The sequence below is a fragment of the Trichomycterus rosablanca genome, chromosome 1 (genome assembly GCF_030014385.1).
Source record: "Trichomycterus rosablanca isolate fTriRos1 chromosome 1, fTriRos1.hap1, whole genome shotgun sequence".
Classification (NCBI taxonomy): domain Eukaryota; kingdom Metazoa; phylum Chordata; class Actinopteri; order Siluriformes; family Trichomycteridae; genus Trichomycterus; species Trichomycterus rosablanca.
In genome coordinates this window covers 42,783,253-42,798,164 of record NC_085988.1, presented here as the reverse complement: position 1 = coordinate 42,798,164, position 14,912 = coordinate 42,783,253, and the positions used below count along the sequence as shown (strand labels likewise).

The 14,912-nt window shown below is 39.7% G+C and overlaps 1 protein-coding gene across 1 annotated transcript in view; it reads left to right on the top strand.

Annotated features, from left to right (window-relative positions):
- The window catches only part of mon2 (MON2 homolog, regulator of endosome-to-Golgi trafficking), a 77,897-nt gene extending 63,348 nt beyond the window's left edge, over window positions 1-14,549 (top strand). Inside the window, exons 27-34 of the mRNA XM_062993084.1 lie at window positions 749-892; window positions 3,249-3,377; window positions 4,738-4,928; window positions 5,028-5,088; window positions 6,030-6,153; window positions 9,219-9,426; window positions 10,057-10,139; window positions 13,862-14,549. Of these exons, the coding sequence (XP_062849154.1) occupies window positions 749-892; window positions 3,249-3,377; window positions 4,738-4,928; window positions 5,028-5,088; window positions 6,030-6,153; window positions 9,219-9,426; window positions 10,057-10,139; window positions 13,862-14,025 (1,104 nt within the window). The 3' untranslated portion in view covers window positions 14,026-14,549. The remainder of the gene's footprint in view (window positions 1-748; window positions 893-3,248; window positions 3,378-4,737; window positions 4,929-5,027; window positions 5,089-6,029; window positions 6,154-9,218; window positions 9,427-10,056; window positions 10,140-13,861) is intronic.
- Window positions 14,550-14,912: the final 363 nt, after the last annotated feature.

Here is a 14,912-nt window from a genome sequence, read left to right as displayed (position 1 = left end):
TACAAAATAAAGAAAGAAAATAAATCAAAGAAGCCCCGAATTTCATAATAAATATGCTTTAATATTGACAATACCTTCCGCCAAAAAGTAGTTCCACAACGAATATAAAGTTTAACACTACAAAGCAGACATCCCAAGTTGCAAAAACTTATTTCAGGGAGGTAAGAACAACAAGAAGAAAAAGTCAAGAACTTCCGAAGGGAAAAAAAAGAAATAAAAAAACCTCTCGCACACACCAAAGGCTATGGATGAAAACAGAACTACTAGGGCTTAACTAACTGTTCGCGTTACAAACACATTAATGTTCCCTACATAGTGCACTAGATTGTGTATCAGATCATGGATATATGTTCCCTACATAGTGCACTAGATAGTGAATTAGACAATTGGTTATGTTCCCTACACAGTGCGCTAGATTGTGTATCAGATAATGGATTTAAAACGTGACCGGGGAAAAAAGTCTGTGTCGCCTGTGTGCGCGTTTATGTGCATGAAGCTTGTCGTTAATGGCAACGCGTCAGCGGAGTAATACCATTGTGGTGTGAAAAGACCGTGCTGTTATCACGAATATCAGCACGTTTAGAACGCTTCTCAACCAATCAGATTGTAAGGTCGGAACTACCTGTTGTATAAAATAAAAATACTTAATAAATAGCCACCATGTTTTATCTACAGTAAATACAAACTGTCAAAAGAAAAATAATGTATGCATAGCTTCTGTATTCATGTATTTTTGCACTTTTTTCAGGCAATTTGTGTGGGCCCTGAGAGCCTGCAGGTTATGTACCCTGCCATCTTCGAGCAGCTCCTGCAGTTTGTCGAGTTCTCTTGCAAGCCGCCAAGTTATGGCAAAATGGAAACCAAACATGTGGCTAACGCTAAATATAACCAGGTTTGTATGTTCTTATAATGTAAATTAAAGTCCTTGTGTTGCTCAAAGTAATCCAAATTACATTTAGTTTATGAAAGTGGAAAAACTAGCACTTTACAAATTGATTTGTCATTTTACACAAGCCAGTATCTTGTTTGAAATGAATATTTAAGTGCTTTTTTAATATTTATTTATTAGAACAATTATTTGTTAATTATTTTTATTATTAGTGTTACTAATGTGTTAAGTGGAGAGATACTGATTGTGATAGGCTGTTCAGATGAGATTTAGTTCTTACTAGCACTATTTCTATCATGCTTTGGGTTTTTTTATTAATACTTGCATCATCCTCTACAGCTCTTTGATCTGTTTTTTTTTTGTTCACTTTGCTTTTTGCACAACTTAGCTCAATATAAAGACTTGATTTATCACAGTTATCACAGTTTAAGATTTATCTAACCTGTTCAAGCATTCTTATGTGTTCTGTTTTAATCTGTGGTGAGGAACGGTTAAGATTTGACATCTATTTTCTTATTCTGTTTTTTGTACTTGTCATATGGATCCACTATAGATCCAACTGTTTGCACCGGTGAGTTTCTCCCACCCCTTTCTGACCCTTTCTGCACAATGCAGCTCAGTGGTAACATACAAGATTTTTATACTTGGGTTTTTACCCTCTCCATCAATCAATCATTTTGACTTTTTTTCATTCTCTCATGTTCACAAGCTCCAACAAGTTGTTGAGGTTCTGGTTTACTTTCAGAAATATTCGGGGTGTAAATTATTTAGTAGTTGTTTGAGTTTGGAGAGCAGCATGTTGTGAGGTTGTGAAGTTTGTGTTAATGCTTTGCTGTAATAAGGGTATTGCATTAGATATTTTCAGTCCTTCCAGGAATTAGAATTTCATGCAAATCAAAAATTTCAGACTTCAGTATTCCTACATAAACATGTAAATGAGTCGTAATTAATAATAAATGCTACCTTTTCATGTTTTATGTATATTACGTTGTACACTGATCAGCCATAACCTTGAAACCACCTCCTCGTTTCTACACTCACTGCCCATTTTATCAGCTCCACTTACCATATAGAAGCACTTTGAGGTTCTGCAATTACTGACTGTAGTCCATCTGTTTCTCTACATACCTTTTTAGCCTGCTTTCACCCTGTTCTTCAATGGTCAGGACCCCCACAGAGCAGGTATTATTTAGGTGGCGGATCATTCTCAGTACTGCAGTGACACTGACATGGTGGTGGTGTGTTAGTGTGTGTTGTGCTGGTATGAGTGGATCAGACACAGCAGTGCTGATGGAGTTTTAAAATGCTGTGTCCACTCACTGTCCACTCTATTAGACACTCCTACCTAGTTGGTCCACCTTGTAGATGTAAAGTCAGAGACGATCGCTCATCTATTGCTGCTGTTTGAGTTGGTCATCTTCTAGACCTTCAGTAGTGGTCACAGGGCGCTGTTGGCTGGATATATTTTTGGTTGGTGGACTATTCTCAGTCCAGCAGTGACAGTGAGGTGTTTAAAAACTTCAGCAGCGCTTCTGTGTCTTATCCACTCATACCAGCACAACACACACTAACACACAACCACCATGTCAGTGTCACTGCAGTGCTGAGAATGACCCACCACCCAAATAATACCTGCTCTGTAGTGGTCCTGGGATAGTCCTGACCATTGAAGAACAGCATGAAAGGGGGCTAACAAAGCATGCAGAGAAACAGATAGACTACAGTCAGTAATTGTAGAACTACAAAGTGCTTCTATATGGTAAGTGGAGCTGATAAAATGGAAAATGTGTGTAGAAACAAGGAGGTGATTTTAATGTTATGGCTGATTGGTGTATATAAATGTAATAAATGTGTAGATTATACACATAGCACAGAGGAAAGATACCATTCCCTAACAAATATTTAACCTTAAATTGACCTTGCAACACTGCAGTGGACCACAACCTGAAATCAACAATTGACTCCTACCTAAAAACATGAAAACAGGATGTTTGAAACATCACACTTTATCTAACTACTTAACTTGAAAAGAAGCCTGAAAACAAAATGTTAACTACTCTTGTCCATACACAAAAGCTCACAGATGCCTGAGATTGGTTGGCATTGCATGCTTTTTATGGGAGACTGGAATGCCATCTGTCCCCAGTCAGCAATTAAACTTGCGACCTCTGGATCAGTGTGAATAAAACCATCTTAGCCTACAATAATCACACAAAAAGGCTGTGAGGTCCAAGTGAGGCTGTATTTCGGTTCTGTCACACTATTTTTGCAAATGTACTGACTAAATGTCCTAAATGCTTTCATATTGTTTTGTTTATGATAATTCTATGATTCTTACATGCTCTTTTTTTGTCTTTAGGCAGAGTGGGTGGCATTAAACTATGTGCCGTTCGCAGAGAGGTCTCTCGAGGTAGTGGTGGACTTATATCATAAAACTGCCTGTCACAAGGCTGTTATCAGTGAGAAAGTCTTACAAAACATCATTAAGGTAATGATCATTTGGTTTAATCAAACATACACCAAATATTGCATTATTGACTCGTGTTTGGGGTTAGGGTTATCCATCCATCCATCCTTCTCTCTAGCACCTGACCCTGACTTTGCTGCACATCCCATTTTATATCCAGTTGCATTAATCTGTGACCTGAAAGTGATTTATGACCATAAAACCTGGCCATGTGTCTGAACCATTTCAGCTAAGCAGAGTGGGTTAAAGATTTCTCTAGTCATATGGCATTAAATCAAATTATAGAAGCCATTCCGCTACCAAAGATTTATATATATATATATGTGTGTGTGTGTGTGTATATATACAGTATATACTGATCAGCTATAACATTAAAACCACCTCCTTGTTTCTACACTCACTGTCCATTTTATCAGCTCCACTTACCATATAGGAGCACTTTGTAGTTCTACAATTACTGACTGTAGTCCATCTGTTTCTCTGCATGCTTTGTTAGCCCTTTTTCATGCTGTTCTTCAGTGGTCAGGACCACCACAGGACCACTACAGAGTAGGTATTATTTGGGTGGTGGATCATTCTCAGCACTGCAGTGATACTGACATGGTGGTGGTGTGTTAGTGTGTGTTGTGCTGGTATGAGTGGATAAGACACAGCAGCGCTGATGGAGTTTTTAAACACCTCACTGTCCCTGCTGGACTGAGAATAGTCCACAAACCAAAAATATTCAGCCAACAGCGCCCCGTGGGCAGCGTCCTGTGACCACGCATCAAGGTCTAGAAGATGACCAACTCAAACAGCAGCAATAGATGAGCGATCGCCTCTGATTTTACATCTACAAGGTGGACCAACTAGGTAGGAGTGTCTAATAGAGTGGACAGTGAGTGGACACGGTATTCAGAAACTCCAGCAGCGCTGCTGTGTCTGATCCACTCATACCAGCACAACACACACAAACACACCACCACCATGTCAGTGTCACTGCAGTACTGAGAATGATCCACCACCTAAATAATACCTGCTCTGTGGTGGTCCTGTGGGGGTCCTGACCATTGAAGAACAGGGTGAAAGGCATCTAAAAATTATGTAGGGAAACAGATGGACTACAGTCAGTAATTGTAGAACTACAAAGTGCTCCTATATGGTAAGTGGAGCTAATAAAGTGGACAGTGAGTGTAGAATCAAGGAGGTGGTTATAATGTTATGGCTGATCCGTGTATGTGTGTGTGTGTGTGTATATATTGTTTCATTTAAGTAACAATTATGTTTTGTTTGGTGATTTAAAATATTTCAGCATTGCAACAAAAGCAATAAAAAAGAAGCATTTTTACATCTTTATGTATGTGTTTACTATAATGTATTTCTTTTGTTGTTGTTGCTTTAGACTTTGAGGATGCCTTTAGGCCTGAAGTACTCATGTCCTGCTGAGAGCACATGGAAGCTGGCAGTCTCCTCCCTGCTCAAAGTTCTCTCTATTGGCCTCCCAGTTGCCCGACAACATGCCTCCTCTGGCAAATTTGACACAATGTGGCCTGAACTGGCCAATGCCTTTGAGGACTTCCTCTTCACCAAAAGGTGTGTAGCTTTCACATAGATCTGCATGAATTACTGTTTTACATTTAAGACAGACCTGTAAATTCTAAACCATAACATGGCAATATCTTTTGTCTCCAGCACACCTCCTGATAACCTGTCCATTCAAGAGTTCCAGAGAAATGAAGCCATTGATGTAGAGGTAGGCTTTTTAACTTGACTGGGATGTTACATAGAGCCAGCCATGTTCTTTTACGAGATTTTGTGAAAGTGGAGTGTTATTAGGGCAGGACGTTTTTTAAGTCTGAGCTTAAAATAACAATGACAGTGGGCACAGTTTGTTTCTAAAATGGTCTCAATTGGTGTCATGTTTCTCCTCCCATTAACAGTGGGCAGTGCTGCCTGTAATGGTCACAATTAAGACCATATTGTAAGATTAAAAAGACACTAAAGAAATTAGCAGCCATGCTGTTATTATTGCAAAAATGCACACCAGTGCTTTCACCTACTTTTGAGAGGACTGCATCAAACGTCATGCCTTTTTTGCAAGATTTCTATTTTTTTTGCGAAATCCACATGGATCAAACTTGTTTTGCAAAGACTTTAATTAAAATTTTACATTTCCTTAGGGGCCACAGTTGGCTAAGCAAGACCAAAGTGGGTTTTTTTTTTTACATTTTATTTTTATTTACACCTCTTCCTGGTAAAAGTTGTAGTGGGTCAAGTTTCCCTGGAAATAATGGGCACAATGCAATAACACACACTAGACATGACACCAATTCACCACAAGGTCTCGCAGCTTATAGCACTACCGGGTATTGGAAATCTGGATCGCAGTGTTAGTGGGTTAGCGTAACTTACCACTGCTTCAGCAAGACAAGCGCCAGCAAGACAAGTGGGAAAAAATAAGCCTCAAGTTGTTTGTTGACCTAGGTAGTGCACCACCATGATTATATATTTATTTTCCATGTTTAAAAAGCATCTCTATATTGCTCTATATTTCATATTTATCAGTGCTGTATTTTGTAGATGCACTTTTTTGTATCAGTAAGTTGTAGAATGTGTAATCTTATTAACGGTGTGTAATTTTTTACTTCTGGTTGCAGTGACCCTATTGTTTGTGGTTTGGTGTTTGTCCTCTAGGTGGTGCAGTTGATCAGTACAGAAATCCTGCCCTATGCCAATTTCATCCCCAAAGAATTTGTAGGTCAGATCATGGCCATGCTGAACAGAGGATCCATTCACTCCCAGCCCTCATCATTTACAGGTAGTTAACAAGCAAAATAAGGACAAAATATTAATCCCCAGTTTATTTATGTTGCAGCAATTTTGGTTATAGTTACAAATGTTTTAGCATATAAACAATAATACTGTACAGTATATTGTAAGTAAAATATTATTTGGAAACCATGATGGTGTAACATGCAAAATGCAGCTTTGCATTGTCATTTTATATATGATATCCCTGAGAACATTTTAAAATAAATATATACTTTAGCCATAATTGTGACCTCATAGCTATATATGTTATATACAGTGTATCACAAAAGTGAGTACACCCCTCACATTTCTGCAAATATTTTATTATATCTTTTCATGGGACAACACTATAGAAATGAAACTTGGATATAACTTAGAGTAGTCAGTGTACAACTTGTATAGCAGTGTAGATTTACTGTCTTCTGAAAATAACTCAACACACAGCCATTAATGTCTAAATGGCTGGCAACATAAGTGAGTACCCCCCACAGTGAACATGTCCAAATTGTGCCCAAAGTGTCAATATTTTGTGTGACCACCATTATTATCCAGCACTGCCTTAACCCTCCTGGGCATGGAATTCACCAGAGCTGCACAGGTTGCTACTGGAATCCTCTTCCACTCCTCCATGATGACATCACGGAGCTGGTGGATGTTAGACACCTTGAACTCCTCCACCTTCCACTTGAGGATGCCCCACAGTGCTCAATTGGGTTTAGTCCATCACCTTTACCTTCAGCTTCCTCAGCAAGGCAGTTGTCATCTTGGAGGTTGTGTTTGGGGTCGTTATCCTGTTGGAAAACTGCCATGAGGCCCAGTTTTCGAAGGGAGGGGATCATGCTCTGTTTCAGAATGTCACAGTACATGTTGGAATTCATGTTTCCCTCAATGAACTGCAGCTCCCCAGTGCCAGCAACACTCATGCAGCCCAAGACCATGATGCTACCACCACCATGCTTGACTGTAGGCAAGATACAGTTGTCTTGGTACTTCTCACCAGGACGCCGCCACACATGCTGGACACCATCTGAGCCAAACAAGTTTATCTTGGTCTCGTCAGACCACAGGGCATTCCAGTAATCCATGTTCTTGGACTGCTTGTCTTCAGCAAACTGTTTGCGGGCTTTCTTGTGCGTCAGCTTCCTTCTGGGATGACGACCATGCAGACCGAGTTGATGCAGTGTGCGGCGTATGGTCTGAGCACTGACAGGCTGACCTCCCACGTCTTCAACCTCTGCAGCAATGCTGGCAGCACTCATGTGTCTATTTTTTAAAGCCAACCTCTGGATATGACGCCGAACACGTGGACTCAACTTCTTTGGTCGACCCTGGCGAAGCCTGTTCCGAGTGGAACCTGTCCTGGAAAACCGCTGTATGACCTTGGCCACAATGCTGTAGCTCAGTTTCAGGGTGTTAGCAATCTTCTTATAGCCCAGGCCATCTTTGTGGAGAGCAACAATTCTATTTCTCACATCCTCAGAGAGTTCTTTGCCATGAGGTGCCATGTTGAATATCCAGTGGCCAGTATGAGAGAATTGTACCCAAAACACCAAATTTAACAGCCCTGCTCCCCATTTACACCTGGGACCTTGACACATGACACCAGGGAGGGACAACGACACATTTGGGCACAATTTGGACATGTTCACTGTGGGGTGTACTCACTTATGTTGCCAGCCATTTAGACATTAATGGCTGTGTGTTGAGTTATATTCAGAAGACAGTAAATCTACACTGCTATACAAGCTGTACACTGACTACTCTAAATTATATCCAAGTTTTATTTCTATAGTGTTGTCCCATGAAAAGATATAATGAAATATTTGCAGAAATGTGAGGGGTGTACTCACTTTTGTGATACACTGTATATATATATTAGTACCCACCATGTCATGAGTACTAATACACCCCCTACCATGACAGACCCTGACATTTTGACCTGAATAGAATAGATGGTAATTTTATCTTCAGCCAGGAGAACATGACATTTGTTTAAACATAAGGCACCCATTGTTTTAGTCTTAAGCTGGCACTGTCCCAACTGTCCATAAGCATGTGGAATCATTTTCCAATCACAACTTCAGTAATTGGTGGAACATCCTTTTGATTTGATAACCTTTAATGTTCAATTCTCTCTTGTGGAATCTTAAATCATTCTTCTTGTACAAAAAGTTTCCAGCTTATTAAGGTTTGATGGATTTTATGCTGCAACTGCTTTTTTAAAATCCCACCAAAGATTTTTTTATAGGATTTAAATATGCAGACCGAGAAGGCCTCTCCTGGATTTCCCAGGACTGATCCCTTAAACAAGTTTTGGTTGAATTAGAAGTGTCCTTGGGATTGTTGTCTTGCTAGAAAGGTAAATTATCACTAGGGACAAAATCCCTGCCCTGGTATTTCTGGGAATTCACGATGCAAGTCCCACAGGCAATATTGCCAGTTCGTGCAGTGCAGCAGAAAAACATCTCCACATAATCACTGGCCCACCTCCATGCTTGACTGTGGGGACAGTAATCTTTTGGTTATAAGCTTCGCTTTTCTTGGGCCAGATAAGCTGCTTATTTTTCACTCCATACAGGTGTGTCCCAGAATTCTGCAGGCCTATACACTTTCTGGCATATTCCAGTCCACCCTTCCTGTGCTTCTTGGTCAAGAGTGGGGAAGTCTGTAATCTTCTGATGGTTGCCACAGACACTTTGTCCCAGCTTTTTCAGATTGCTATGGCCTCTGGAGGAAGCTTTAAGCTTCCTCTCACTGCCATGCAGGTTTGCTGCTATAAACAAAATTTCTGGACTGAACCCCCAGTGGTGTATCTAGGATTGGTTAGGGTTTTGGAAATGTTTTTTTAGGTCGGGACAGGGGCTCAGTAGGTAGCACTGTTAATAAATAAATGCAGTATTTATTAAACAGTGAATTATAAAATTATATATCTCTCCAACTAAAATCTAATCACCAACCTGCATTTTTATCAGGGTATTTTGGATTAAAATATTCATGCAATATACAAACAGTGTATCAGGGCTTTCGCTGCTCAGCCTGTAGTAACCTCCTCTCATGCTGATGTGCTTGTAGAAGCTGAGATTGATATCCGAATGAGAGAAGAGTTCTCTAAAGTGTGTTTTGAGACACTGCTACAGTTCTCCTTCAGTAATAAAGCAAGCACGCCGCAGGAAGGCTACATCTCCCGCATGGCCCTTTCGGTGCTGCTGCATAGAGCTCAGGACGTTCTGAGGCGGTATGTAGAAGACGAGAAACTCAGCGGTCACTGTCCTTTGCCAAGGTAATCACACATGCATGCATACACACACATAGTGTGTATCTGAGACTGCTAAATAAGTTAGACAACCTTTAGTCATTTACAGTTTCTCCACATTAACATTCAATTACATTCAACATTCAAAGCCATTTTAATCAGACCATAATAAAGAGCCATGTCAGGCCAGTTTTTTTGATACATCTAACCACCCAGACAAATATCCTTGGGTTTTCTTTTAAACCCTGGCAAAATACCACTATTCCAGTCAAACATGTCACCAGCTATGGCCAACCATAATCACTTACAGGGAAATAAAAGGCCATGCCACAAAGTCCAAGAACATTCTAGAACTTGCTACACTACCAAACTAAAATCTGTTGAATGTATATTTGACCCATTAGGTGTTTTATTATTATACTCACAATACCCGTCTAAAAGAACTTAAAGCTTATTAAATACAACCAGACTCAATTGTAAAAAAAAAACCTACTAAACCCACTTTGCTATAATCCATCAATTTCCAAAAAACAACAGAAGATACATATCAGCCTAAAAGGGTTACAAAGGCTTAAAATCAAATAGCTGTTCTCCTTTTCAATTGAAGGGTTGAGGAGATCTTTTAATGAATACACTTTTTTCATTTTTCTTCCCTAGGCAACAAGTGACTGAGATTATCTTTGTCTTAAAAGCCGTAAGCACGCTAATGGATTCCCTCAAAAAGACACAACCAGAGAATGGCAAGTATATTTATTAAAGTACACTATATGGATAAAGGTATTGAGACACGCCTCTTAATCATTTAATTCAATTGCTATTCAGTTCTATTGCCACTGGTATATATTAAGCACCTTAGCCATGTCTGCTCTCACACACATTTGTGAAAGAACTGGTTGTTCTAAAGAGCTCACTGAATTTATGTTCTTGAAATTTGTTTCCTCCTAGATATTTAATGATCGAGTGTGAGTGGTTTTATTAAAAAGTGTAAGCATTTAGGAACCAGAGCAACTCAGTGATGATGTGGCTACATGTATTAATCCCTATATAGTACATATTTTGTATGCTGATGATGTAAATAATCAATATTTTCTATTGTAATTTTATTCAAAATGTGTAATATATTCTTTTATAATATCATACAGTGTATCACAAAAGTGAGTACACCCCTCACATTTCTGCAAATATTTCATTATATCTTTTCATGGGACAACACTATAGACATGAAACTTGGATATAACTTAGAGTAGTCAGTGTACAACTTGTATAGCAGTGTAGATTTACTGTCTTCTGAAAATAACTCAACACACAGCCATTAATGTCTAAATAGCTGGCAACATAAGTGAGTACACCCCACAGTGAACATGTCCAAATTGTGCCCAAATGTGTCGTTGTCCCTCCCTGGTGTCATGTGTCAAGGTCCCAGGTGTAAATGGGGAGCAGGGCTGTTAAATTTGGTGTTTTGGGTACAATTCTCTCATACTGGCCACTAAATATTCAACATGGCACCTCATGGCAAAGAACTCTCTGAGGATGTGAGAAATAGAATTGTTGCTCTCCACAAAGATGGCCTGGGCTATAAGAAGATTGCTAACACCCTGAAACTGAGCTACAGCATGGTGGCCAAGGTCATACAGCGGTTTTCCAGGACAGGTTTCACCCGGAACAGGCTTCGCCAGGGTCGACCAAAGAAGTTGAGTCCACGTGTTCGGCGTTATATCCAGAGGTTGGCTTTAAAAAATAGACACATGAGTGCTGCCAGCATTGCTGCAGAGGTTGAAGACGTGGGAGGTCAGCCTGTCAGTGCTCAGACCATACGCCGCACACTGCATCAACTCGGTCTGCATGGTCGTCATCCCAGAAGGAAGCTGACGCACAAGAAAGCCCGCAAACAGTTTGCTGAAGACAAGCAGTCCAAGAACATGGATTACTGGAATGCCCTGTGGTCTGACGAGACCAAGATAAACTTGTTAGGCTCAGATGGTGTCCAGCATGTGTGGCGGCGCCAGCATGTGTGTCTTGGTGAGAAGTACCAAGACAACTGTATCTTGCCTACAGTCAAGCATGGTGGTGGTAGCATCATGGTCTTGGGCTGCATGAGTGTTGCTGGCACTGGGGAGCTGCAGTTCATTGAGGGAAACATGAATTCCAACATGTACTGTGACATTCTGAAACAGAGCATGATCCCCTCCCTTCGAAAACTGGGCCTCATGGCAGTTTTCCAACAGGATAACGACCCCAAACACAACCTCCAAGATGACAACTGCCTTGCTGAGGAAGCTGAAGGTAAAGGTGATGGACTAAACCCAATTGAGCACCTGTGGCGCATCCTCAAGTGGAAGGTGGAGGAGTTCAAGGTGTCTAACATCCACCAGCTCCGTGATGTCATCATGGAGGAGTGGAAGAGGATTCCAGTAGCAACCTGTGCAGCTCTGGTGAACTCCATGCCCAGGAGGGTTAAGGCAGTGCTGGATAATAATGGTGGTCACACAAAATATTGACACTTTGGGCACAATTTGGACATGTTCACTGTGGGGTTTACTCACTTATGTTGCCAGCCATTTAGACATTAATGGCTGTGTGTTGAGTTATTTTCAGAAGACAGTCAATCTACACTGCTATACAAGCTGTACACTGACTACTCTAAGTTATATCCAAGTTTCATGTCTATAGTGTTGACCCATGAAAAGATATAATGAAATATTTGCAGAAATGTGAGGGGTGTACTCACTTTTGTGATACACTGTATATAACTTTATAAAATACAGTGAAAAAATAAAATAGCAGTGATTTTAAAAAAGTGAATAAAGCACAAAATATAAATTATAATAACTTTTATTTCCATGAATGCAAATGCACTGAAAATACTACACTTTCAATTCTACTTCAAAACATTAACAAAATTTAGCCAGTTTGTGTTCATCCTTTACAGAAAGTTAAGAAAAATGAATATTAGGCTGTTTAAAAAAATAGCAGTGCAGCATTTTTCTTTAAAAACTCAAAAAATAAATGTATAAACTGAAAAAAATGTTTGAGGTTTCACTTTACTTTAAATTACTGAACTAATATGTAGTGGCATAACAATTGTTTCCGAGATCTGTGTTGCATGGAGTCGACCAACTTCTGGCACCTCTGAACAGGTATCCAGTCCAGGATGATTACACTACATTCCACAGTTCTTCTGCAATTTTGGGTTTTGCCTAAAAAAACGCGTTTCAGATTTCAGCCCACAAGTTCTCTATGGGATTGAAGTCAGGGGATTGGGCTGGCCACTCTATTACCTCAATCTTGTTTGTCTGTAACCAAGATGTTTTGGGTCATTGTCATGTTGAAATACCCATTTTAAAAACATTTCTTCTTCGACATAGGGCAACATGATCTCCTCAAGTATTCTGATATATTTAAACTGATCCATGATCCCTCGTATGTGATCAATAGACGTAACACCATGGTATGAGAAACATCCCCATATCATCATTTTGTACCACCATGCTTTACTGTCTTCACAGTGAACTTTGGCTCGAATTCAGTGCTCGAGGGTCATCTGACATACTGTCTACGGCCACTAGACCCAAAAAGAACAATTTTGCTTTCATCAGTTTACAAAATGTTGAGCCATTTCTCTTTGGACCAGTCAATGTGTTCTTGGCAAATGTTAACCCATTCAGGACGTCTTTTTCTTAACAACGGGACTTTGCAAGGAGTTCTTGCTGGTAAATTGGCTTCACTTAATCATCTTCTGTACTCACTGCTAACTTCAGATGTTCCTTGATCTTTCTGGAGGTGATCATTGGCTGAGTATTTGCCATTTTGGCTATTCTTCGATCCATTCAAACAGTAGTTCCATGCTTCCTCCTGCGTCTTTCAGGTTTTGGTTTTCACTTCAAGGCATTTGAGATCATTTTAGCTGAACAGCCTATAATTTGCTGCACTTCTCTGTATGTTTTTTCCCTCTACAATCAACTTTTTAATCAAAGTACGCTGTTCATCAGAACAATGCCTGGAACAACCCATTTTACCCAGTATTTCAGAAGGAAATGCGCTATGACCAACCTGTAAAACATTTGCCACCCTCCTACCTTAAATAAGGGCCAAAATTGACCTTCTGCAGAATGAATGACTTCACCAATTGAACTCCTCACTGCTATTATTTTGAACAACCCCCTTTTGTTTGTTTTGTTTTCGTTACTCTACTACACTTTCAAGTAAATTATTTGCCATGTAGAAATATCACTTCTACTAAAAACAGTGATTTATCAGGTTAATGATGTTGGACTGTTGTTTTGAACACCACTGTATAACTATATTATAACTTTTGGTTATACTAATATAAAATTCTTCACCAATAACTCATGATTTATTTTCTTTTTTTGCTGTCCACATTTTATGTGTGTGTTCATGTGGTCTCTCTCTTTTTCCACTGCTTTTCACTACCCCGCTGACTGGCTTGCCTGGATCTCTATAGTGGATGGAAATACCTGGTTGCAAGTTATTGCTCTGTACCCCACTCTAGTGGAGTGCATCACCTGTTCATCTCCTGAGGTCAGCTCTGCTCTGAAGGAGGCTCTGGGGCCTTTCAAAGACTTAATGCAACCACCAGTGGCCAAAGTGCAGAATGGCGAGTCATGATCTACCACACCTTACCAGCTTCTATCCAACCGGAACCGTGAATGTGATACATCACACCAGACACATGGACTCGGTCTCGCCCCAGCAAGCATCTTATTGCCTGCCTTCATGGCAACTAGGCCCCACTGTGTAGAGCTTCTTCTAACAGAAATGTAAATGTTATTACAATTGGATGTCTGGGTGGTAATTACTGCTACATAACAAATGCGGCATTCATTGTTTTTATCTTTTTTCATTTTCTCATTTACTTCCCCCTTTACATTTTTCTTTACCACAACAGGAATTTATGTACAGTGTGTGGTGATAGTGTTAATGATGTAACAAAGATATACATATTCAACATTAATAATCTTCAAACTGAGAATGGTTTTAAAACACATTGATTAATAAAAAGTCTTTTTGTGGCATTTTTTCAACTGCAAAGAATTTTATGCAAGAACTGATTGTAACATTCCATGTCATCTTTAGTAAGCTAAAAACGGGACTTAACCCTGTGTGTAAAATAAACGGTACAGTTCTGTGAACACTGTTTAGTCGATTTTTAATTCTGATATTACCACTGTTCCAACGGAATAACATACAATGTTTATACAATATAGAGGAGTGACACTGGAAAACATCATTATTTGAATGAAACTAAGGTGATCATTAGAAACACAGTGGTGGCAGCATCAAGCTTTGGGATGCCTCTCAGTAGCAGGAACAGGGAGACATGTCAGAATTAAGGAACTAATGAATGCAGCCAATTACAGATACATTCTTATCAAAACCCAGACTTAAATCCTATTCAGCATCTGTGGAGAGACTTAAAGACAGAAGTTCGCAGATGCTAGCCATCCAATCTGATGAAGCCGTAAGTAATAGGAGAAACTGCCTAAATCCAGGTG